The following is a 9,789-nucleotide window of genomic DNA, read 5'->3' on the forward strand; positions in this document are numbered from 1 at the left end:
GATGAGAGATCAGACAGGTCGTCTTTCCACAACCGATTCGCTTCAGTTCAATAGGAGGTGGAGCAAGAATAGAGCCGAGAATAGATTTGTTTTCATTGATTCATTCTTATGGTAGATATGGTATGATGGTCCTATTTGATCAAATAACACCTTAATAACTAGCCTGCTCGCAGACTGAATTAGGGGGCCGGAAATTAAACGGGGAAAATTCCCCGTTTAATTTCCGGCCCCCTAATTCAGTCTGCGAGCAGGCTACTTAATAACTTTCCTTCATCATTCTCGCCGTTTCTCCATCCTGCGTCTGTGAGGAAACCAAACCCGGACAACTCAAGTCTAAACACATACGCAATGTCTTCCTATGCGGTGACTGTCGTGACAGACAAAATCTTAGGAATTCTCGTAAAATACATCGTTCTTAATTTGTACACAATTTACAATATTGATTTCTAGAACTGAGGTAAACACATCACACCATTTCTGGTTTCGCATACATTGGCAGGTGAGCGGAGTTGTAAGTGATGAAGTTCAATAATGTTTTTTCAATCTCCGTTTTCGCTGGCGATTTCATGTAACTTCGTGCCAGACTGTCGCGATCTGCAGGCGATAACTATATTAAGGAGAAAAAGACAATACGTTTAACATCAATCCTTCCACAATCCACCATTCGAATCCATCTTCTTCGTAAAAGGGATACTAAACTCACCTCCAAATCTTCATCAATTAGTTTCTTGACTTTATCTTTCATAGTTTCCAAATCATGACCCTATGATAAATAAAACATTACGTACGACTGTAAGAATCACCTTCTCGTCAGTCCACACAAAAACACCCTTTGGTCCAATGACAGAAGTTAAGAGTTTCGTATATTCAAAACTGACCTTTACACTAGAAAGAATCTCGCGTATTTCTGCTCGCAAATCTTTGAAGCGATCATGGAACATTGCCACACACCAACTTTCCTTGAAGTAACTGTAAATAAATATGAAATACTCTTCATAAGCTGTAGATTAAACAAGGTATAGAGCTTATGTCTACAAGGAAGATATAAATGCACGTACCTATAAAAATCTGTAATAAGACCTTCGCTATAACGTTGACACAAATTATTGAGATATCGTTCATGAATGCCGTACAGGCAGATAAGGTTACCAACATCGATTTTCTGGAAGACATAAACTTTATGAATATTTGATAGAGTTGTACTGTAGTTAGGATGAATTGCAGAGTCTTACTTGTTTACACAGACACGTTATCGTTTCAATGCTGTTATATTGATTTATATGAAGTCTGAAATATCCCTTTTCTTCATCCCCAGGGGCACCAGTTGTGAGGACATTACCCTAGATTTTATTTCATAAAAGAGTATATTAGTTGTCTTTATTAATTCGACGACATACATTAGCACCTTGAAGAAGAACTGACACTAGTGCACTGTTACTGGGTTTTTCCCCGAAGATATATTTAACTCTGCAGAGTGTAACTGTGTTACTTACATAATCTGGTTGAGCCATTAGCGAATCAAGGTGAATGTTTAACGTCGGTTTACCAACCTGAAGGTAATGAAAGCCTCCTTAAAAAGATAAAAAATGTTTTAAGTAGCAAGGTATTAAGAGGTGTAAAGAGCACACGATCTTTATTTACCTGGCAAAATTGCAGAAAATATCTTTGGTTCTTTAAAAACTGGAACAAGACTGGCTTCGTTATCCTTGGTTATTGTCGATGACTGAAGAGTTGGATCGAAGAGAGGCATCATTGACTCAGCAAGCTGTGAAGAAGAAGACGATATGACAACTGACAAGTGACATCAACCAAACAGACATTCACGAAATTTAAAACGAGCTGGAAAACATGTTAGTTACCTACCAATTTTCCAACTTCTTTTGAGTTAAAATTTGCATGAGTCCTACACGACAACAAAAACAATGCGAAATATATTAATTTCAGAATCTCCTGAGATATATGAACTATAGGATATGAACTATTTATGAACCATATAAGTCTAATAATGTAGAGTCTAATAAAGCGGCTTTCTTAGAATGAGATGATAAGGACTAACCACGACTCAGAATGATAACGTCTTGCGAATTTTGTAAGCGGACCAGCAGCGCGTATTGCTGGATCATTTGTCAGAAATTCCTTGTCCACCACGAGTTTTCCATCATACACCAAACAACTGTCGTTGATCGCTAAAGGGAATTAGTTGTTTACAGTCAATAGTGGACTACTAAGTTAAATCTTGACTCGTACATGAGAATTGCCACGAACCTTTGTAAGCTTCGTAATCAACCTTTTCATCTTGAAAGCAGAAAAATGCCTACACGAAGCAATACGAAATCAATGGAGGCCTTCTTCAAAGCGTCTTTAGTTTTTAGAGTAAGAAAAACGGCTCTATATATTGGTTAAATGAATTAGGGAGAGAAATCCGTGACTCTCGAAAAAGCCTTACACCAGCGAATCGGTTATTAATCTATGCTCAGTAAATTCTAAGTACACGCATTAAATCCTTCAGATTAGGTTAGGATTAGGGACAAAGTCTTAGAATAGGTTCATGGTTGATTACGGTGGACCCTAAATCTGGTTCTAATCCCAACCTAATCTCAAGGATTATCTGTATATTTAGGATTTACTAAACATAGAATTAACCAACGATCTCAAAGTGAGAATAGTTTTCGCTCAGGAACGACTAGTGGACAGGAGAGATCTCGAGGCAATCTTCTCTGTTGGTTATTAGTACCTGACATTCAAGCATTAGTGGTTTATTGCTGGAGGTAAACGAAGCATTATTCAATAAATTTGATCCTTCCTGATGATTCCATCTTGCAAGCGTGTAGTTCTTGTATAAAACGACACCTTGAGGTGAAGAAGAAGAGAAATGAACCTCGAAAAGATCTCGAAGGAATATTTCTTCATTTATTTCCACAGGATCCACAAATACCTGCGTCCTGTAGCGACGTCTCCACAACTCTCTCAATATCGGGATTATTAAAAGATGACGGAAGACTGAATGGTGGTTGGACCATAACGAGACGTGTTCCAGGTATTCCACAAGTCAGAGCACATTGGATGAAGGTGTGAGATGAGAGTGACGCACCATAAATGACAGCTTTACCTAAAACAGAGTATGGATTACATGAGGTAGTGCACGCATGTGTTTACACTTGCTGCGATTTAAGGTCAACCATGACAATGTTCTTCTGATATATGTTAACGAGTGGATAAGTTAGGGATGTACTAATAAAAGCACTTATACATCAGAGCATCGCTAACTGTACGCTCTTTCACATCCATCAAAAAAAGGAAATCGCAGCGAAAATTGTTTGCAAACTTGTGATGTCAGAAAGCTTTGAATTTTCAATACACTTTAAGGTTGTAAAGACTGGATTTTCAAAACTTGTTAACACGAGAGAAAGTAGGATGGATCTAGTTAATATAAACGTACCTTCATCGCGGGCGAAAGAGGTTTCCATCCACTGTAATATGGTTTGAACATCTTGATGTGAGTTAATGGTGAAGACATTATCAGGCAATGTGCCGCGATACACCTGATCCCGACTGCGAGGAACCTCAGCTGTTGTCACCAGAGTATTGACATCAGCGCCACTCGGAATGGCGATCTGGTACTGCTCACCACAACACAACACCGTAAGGTAAGTAGTAGGGTACTTGGTGTCCGTCTAACGTACTGATCACTTTGTGTACCCTGGAAATCATGACGCACAAGTTGAAGATCAAACGAGAATGGAAGTCTATTTGCGAAACTGGCTCGTGTTTGGGGACTATGAAACCGTGGTAATGCAAAGTCAACTCTCATGCAACGCTTGTTTTCCTTTGAACAAGGGCAAGGCGTGATCAATAAAAAATTATTATAAATCTCTACCTATCAATTCCCACCATCTTGTCTTCAACTACGCTAATCCAAGTTTTAAGCGACATATGAGCGTGGTTCTCTCGGGTATAACAACAACTAGAGAAAAGAAAAAGAAGACCATTTCACCGCGACTTTCAACGACTGCTGGAGAGAAGAAAAACAACGAAATCTCGCACCTGCTTGGTCTCATCTCATCGCCATTGCTACCCACGTCGGTTGGAAGACCTTGTGGTGATATGAGAGAAATGTTTTTGAAGTGAAGATGTGGACTGTAAGAAAAAAATTGAATCATCACGATGGTAAATTGACATGCAAAAGTGAGAAAAAAAACTGACCAGGAAAATATTTAACAAAAACTTCAGAGATGGGAGAGCATTTCTTACCAGAAACAGAATCTTTCCAAGAAGGAAATGCCAGTATCTGAGGCGCCAACAACAACTATTCTTGCGTTTATTACCACCTGTCATATAAATACACATGAGCTATTCTGATAGGGCTGAACGCGAGGTGGATTTCTTACACAACAGTCAGCAGCACAAACTTCACAATTTTTACCTTTGGTTCTAACGTTAACTTTCTGTTTAGATGGTACAAAGCATAGTACTCCTGAAACGAAGTTAAGAGACATCATTTCCTGTGAGAAGAGGAAGACGATATTCTGAAACCTAATTTCATCAAATCGACTATAAAATCACCTCTTTCTTCAAAACTTTCTCAGACGGAGCATTGATGCCAAGAACGTCTTGTTGGTAAATAATCTGACGACGTCCTCTGAAGATAAAAATGAAGATATGGCTTGCAGGTCTTGACAATAGTTACAGATCAAGTGTTACAAAAGTTACTACTGTACCTCACAGGGACGAGATCACTGAGACATGAGATGACGGAGTATAACTTCGTGCCCTAAAGTAAAGTTAGTCTGTGTTGGAGGAAAAAGCGGAATAGAATACAGAAGGTGATGGAAATTTCTGATAGCGATGATGGTTGTCAGTGGATACCCGACCATTGAAGCTTATTGTACAATTGTTAAATGTGAAGTGATGCTTACCGACAGGCTGGGTCTCACATTTTTTGGATACAAGGCGTAATACAGACACGACGTGTGAGATAACCGAAGCACTTCCTAAACAATTGCATAAGATTAGGGGCAGATTAGAGAGGATGTTAGAGAGAGGGAATATGACGTGATATGAGGAAGTGGTGAAAGATTGTGCATAGTTAGAAAGAGGGGTGGGTGTGGAGGGTGTGAGTTAGAGAGAGAGACGAAGTATTAGAGTGGAGGCACTTCGGAAAGTATACTAAGGTTGGAGTGTGCGTATTAGAGTGAGGATAGGTGTGGTAGGCGCGCGTTAGAGAGGCTTCGTATTGGAGTGAGGTTAAGTGAGGGAGGGTTCACGGCATCCAAGATACGTATATTATGAGTTACAGGAGACGGTTAGATTGGACAGGGGAATACAAGCGAATGTTGGGGTCGTGTTTAACGCTCAGTAATCGACCAGCTCAGCGCCCAGGCTGGGAATATTAAAAATATAGTACAAACCTTTAGGAAATGCCTGGTATAATGACGAAAGATCGGGTTGAGAGTGAAGTGATAGAGATGAGAGTGTTCTTCTCGTTGATGGTAATTATAATAAATAAAATCCTCCACAGCATAATGAGCGCGAATGAATTCAATGTCCTGAAGAAATAAACAAGGATCCAAGTTAACTTAATATGCATGCAAAATTACATCAAATGGCAGAACTTTTGAGCCGTTTGATTCAACGATGGCGTTGAAATACCTCTTCTTGACGTAACACAGCCACGCCAATGACTTGATTCGTACATTCTGCAACGAAGACCTGAAGTTTCTGGCCATCCTGCAAGGCATGCGAACAAGATTACTTAAAACTTCTTCACAAAGACACAAAATCTCGCAAGGAGCAATGATTCCTACTTACCTTGTCTCGGCGAGCTGTGTTGTACTGTACAATGTCCCTGCATTGGAGGTAAAAAAAGGACTCATATTATGTATAATGCACACGATATTTGCACACGATATTTGCACACGATATTTGGATACGATATTTGGACACGATATTTGAGAATTCAGAGTAATATACCAAGATATAATCACCTCAGTATGTAATCAGAACCTGAAACATCTTTAACAATGTTTTCTATCCCAGTGAGATCGTCAGACACTGCTGGCCTGACGCTGATGGTCCTGGAAGAAAAACAAACTCATGCAGCGATGAGGATGTAACTTCTCTCGCAAACGAACTAAAAGCAATCCAGGACATACCGAAGAAGACCCCAGCGATGAAATACGTAGAGTTCGTGAGAAATCGTTGCATCAACTTTAGGTGTGACCCTCTGTAAGAAAGAAATTAAAGTTCAGTTAACCACCTCCCAAGCTGTCTTCTTTTTCTTGTGGTACCAGTTGGTGGTCTTGATCAAATCCACGAGATTCAAACTTTACCGTAAATTCGTGAACCAACGGAAACTCGTTAACGATGTGCGGCATCGTGATGACACAGTAATCTTTATCCTAGCAAGAAACATAGACGTTTGTGTTTTAGTTTCATTCCAATCTCACTGCTGCAACAGTTGGACATAACTTTGGATGATTAATGGGTGATATTCTTCATCATCTACTCACCGGGAAAAGTTTAAACGCAGCAGGAAGAAAATCCATCGACCTAAAATGTATTGGAATACGTTCAACAGGGAAGCTGGGTTTGACGTACAGGCCAGAATTGTGTTTATGACCTAAATATTAGCACCAGAATCAACCGAATTCATCAGCTAGTTTACCTGGCTTCGTATTTTTCATCAATACAGAAAAGTTCAACGCAAAACACACTGGCTTTCTCTTGGCCTGAAAGAAAACCATTTGAGTGCAAACAACTCCATTGAGGAAAATATCAATTACAACAACTACATAACTACCTCAAACACTGTACCATATAGCACCTCCATACTAAAGCACTGTGTGCATCACACCAATCACCCACACATATATACCTTGTCTTTCAAGCACTATTTCTATAAATATTTCACTCCAAAAACAGCTTACTTGAATTACTGTCACCAGATGCCAGGGATGATTGCTTTCTGAGATCATTGAAAGGAGAGAGGTCAAAATATTCACTCAACAATTGCACATTGACATTTGTGCTTATACTCATAAAACCAACAGCTGTTCCATTCACCTGGAAGAGAAATATGTCATTTCATTGCAATTTATATATTTTCATTGCATACTACCAAAATGAGTACATATTTCATTGCTACTGGCTGGACAGCCATGAATACAATATATCTCTGCTTACGTCTGCCACTAGACACTTGTTCTCATCATCTTCAGCTTCAATGAGATCATTGAGAAAGAAATCCCCTAAAATGAAATCCATTACATCCAAGGATTATGGACACAGTAGAATTATGATTTATGCATTCATAAACAATTTTAGCCTCGCACTCTGCACACAAACTTAGGTTTGAAGATGTTCCCAATTGTTACTGTGGTAATAAATAATTTTTTGTATGGCTAAAGCTCATACCATATGAATTGATTAAAGTTTCACTTTGTTCATCAAATATAGGAATGAGGTCATCATGATCCTCAACACTAAAATAGGAAACACAATTAATAGATTAGTGGGAGATATCTCTTCCACATTCTGCAGGTGAAAGGTGACAGGTAAATATACTTACGTTGCTGCTCTCATATGCAGCTTTGGCGAATGTTCAAATCTATGGCAGACATAAACAGTGCCATTGAGTTCCTCCTTGTTGAAATTTTCATTACATTTGACAACATTGAACAACTTCTCTAATGGTTGGTCTGAAAAACATGGTACATACATGAAGACTAAATATTAGGATAAAATACATTCTTGAACATATGGTGGGAAGTTCTATCCAGAGGGAAGAAAGCTGGAAGCAGTTGGGATCGAGGGAATTAAGCCTTGGATCGGGCACCACCATGGTTGGTGCAAATCTGAAAGACTTAGGGATCTATACTACACTCTAATGAAATAATCTCTTATTACCTTTTTATCAAAAATTCATAGATCTTACCTTTTTGAGCACTTGGTGGAATAACAAGGAAAATATATTCAATGTAGGGTGCAGTATTAAACACTGTCCTATGAATAAAATATGCAATATTATATAAGGTCAAATGTACTGTACAGTACAATAAAAGAATGCTTGCAAATTGAACAATATTCTATAGTAGAAATAAGATATTTACCTTAAAATCTCTGAGGCACAACCCTGTACATAGTCAGGTTTTGATGTGAAAAAGTTCAGGAACAATGAGTTTAAAGGCTGAAACAAAAAGAGTTTTAAATCCACAGTTGTCCATATTTGAGTGATAAAAGTCAACAGTACATTGATTGCATTGTTGTAAATAGTGGAAAAAATATAAATTCTCCGTAATTCTTAACTTACAGTCGCCTTGACAGACTCGAAACTTTCTTGAAATAATTTCTCCCATTTTGCCTGGTCCACGGAAAGATTTGGATAATCGAAAAATGCGCCACTAGCAACAACCTCGTCTTCTGAACTCACTAAACTAACGGCTAGGTTCGCCTTCTCACTGAAATGAATCAACAAAAATAGCTAAGCTTTTATTCAAAATTTAGTTTATGAGTTTCTTTAAATAATAAATAAAATTTTACGGAGAATACAAAGAAAATAATAACATACATTACGCGTACGATATCAACTCGTCCAAACAGTTCAAATGTGGCGCTGGTGATCAATTTTTCTATCGCAGGAGCATCAATAGACTCAGTTCGACGAGCAGTTAAAACAACTTCTTGATTCTCTTCCATATCAGCTTGATTTTGCATCAACCAGCCTTCATATAAACAATATATTTTGCAAGCCTCATTCCTTGCTTATATTTAAAATACGCTCAGATTCATAGATATTATAACATGAGTAAGTTTCCCTTACCAGTAATGCAAGGATTAAAGTTTTCTTAGTTTGATATTTTCTTGTTTTTTTCACTCAAATTTACTTATTTTGCCATTTTCTTATATTTTCGTCCACCATGATAACGGTTGCTTAGCAACAGCTGCTCTCGCCACCAGGTCGCTTTCAATGAAACGCGAGTGCGTGTAAAATGCGCAAAATATTCATTAAAATTGCCAATGGTTCATCAATAATTTATTTCAATTCTATCACAGCATGCACAGAAATCATTTAAACCTTATTTATACTCGATTTATACTTTCAGTCTAGTTATAACAGATACAACTTAGTTTATAATTATTGTTATTTACATTAATATTTATTACCAGGAAGTTTACAAGCTTGGCCGACCAGATATATGATACAGATTCAGCCATTTCTTCCGTTTCTTTTTTCACTAAGCAAGGAGCTTCATGCGAAGGATTATATCTAAGCCAGTCGAACGAGTTAGTCTGGACTTCGAGCTGTTTTAGAGTTAAGTACAGTTTAACTACGTTAAAGAGTGCGTTATGGATAAATTATTTAAAATACAACTTTCAGAAAAGCCAAAGAATCGTGCACAAGGCTAAAATGACTGCCCACAGTTTCACAGGATAACTTGAGAGCAGCGAGGCCGTGGACCTTGCATCTTTCGATGGTTTGAGTCTGTCTGTTTTCCCTGGTTTAACTAAACCAAAATAAGGAAAGTATCTTCTAATGGATTCATATATATATATACAATTTATCTATCATAAAACTTACCAGTTGTCTGGGCTTTTTCCATCAACTTTAGCTCTCTTTCAACCATCTCTTTTTTCTCCTTCAAAATAGTTTCACAAAGCGCTGCTTTTATTTCATCAGCCGTGAGCTCTCCTTTCCACTTAGCGAGATGTGCGATGCCAATTTGACCAAATTCTGACAACTTTGCGACCATGTTTGGTCGCCCCAGCTTCCAGCCAAGACCACTTCCTGGT

The 9,789-nt window shown here is 38.2% G+C and overlaps 1 protein-coding gene across 1 annotated transcript; it reads right to left on the bottom strand.

The window, feature by feature from the left end:
- Positions 1–270: 270 nt before the first annotated feature.
- Positions 271–8,925, bottom strand: LOC114525800 (cilia- and flagella-associated protein 61-like). The gene is given in 38 exon segments (XM_028547229.1): positions 271–607; positions 704–763; positions 879–969; positions 1,059–1,162; positions 1,233–1,340; positions 1,494–1,570; positions 1,642–1,765; positions 1,864–1,903; positions 2,057–2,186; positions 2,266–2,314; positions 2,735–2,850; positions 2,936–3,109; positions 3,440–3,653; positions 3,655–3,700; positions 3,878–3,964; positions 4,045–4,137; positions 4,252–4,328; positions 4,424–4,474; positions 4,564–4,639; positions 4,719–4,771; positions 4,917–4,991; positions 5,409–5,546; positions 5,650–5,727; positions 5,809–5,845; positions 5,985–6,074; positions 6,153–6,223; positions 6,330–6,398; positions 6,510–6,549; positions 6,665–6,728; positions 6,927–7,062; positions 7,183–7,247; positions 7,414–7,481; positions 7,568–7,697; positions 7,934–8,001; positions 8,109–8,185; positions 8,309–8,456; positions 8,567–8,720; positions 8,819–8,925. Coding segments are annotated over 37 exon segments (3,411 nt in total). The 5' UTR covers positions 8,713–8,720; positions 8,819–8,925; the 3' UTR covers positions 271–466.
- Positions 8,926–9,789: the final 864 nt, after the last annotated feature.

Source organism: Dendronephthya gigantea, unplaced genomic scaffold (assembly GCF_004324835.1).
Source record: "Dendronephthya gigantea isolate DGI-Jeju-01 unplaced genomic scaffold, DenGig_1.0 000035F, whole genome shotgun sequence".
In the NCBI taxonomy this organism is placed as follows: Eukaryota; Metazoa; Cnidaria; class Anthozoa; order Malacalcyonacea; family Nephtheidae; genus Dendronephthya; species Dendronephthya gigantea.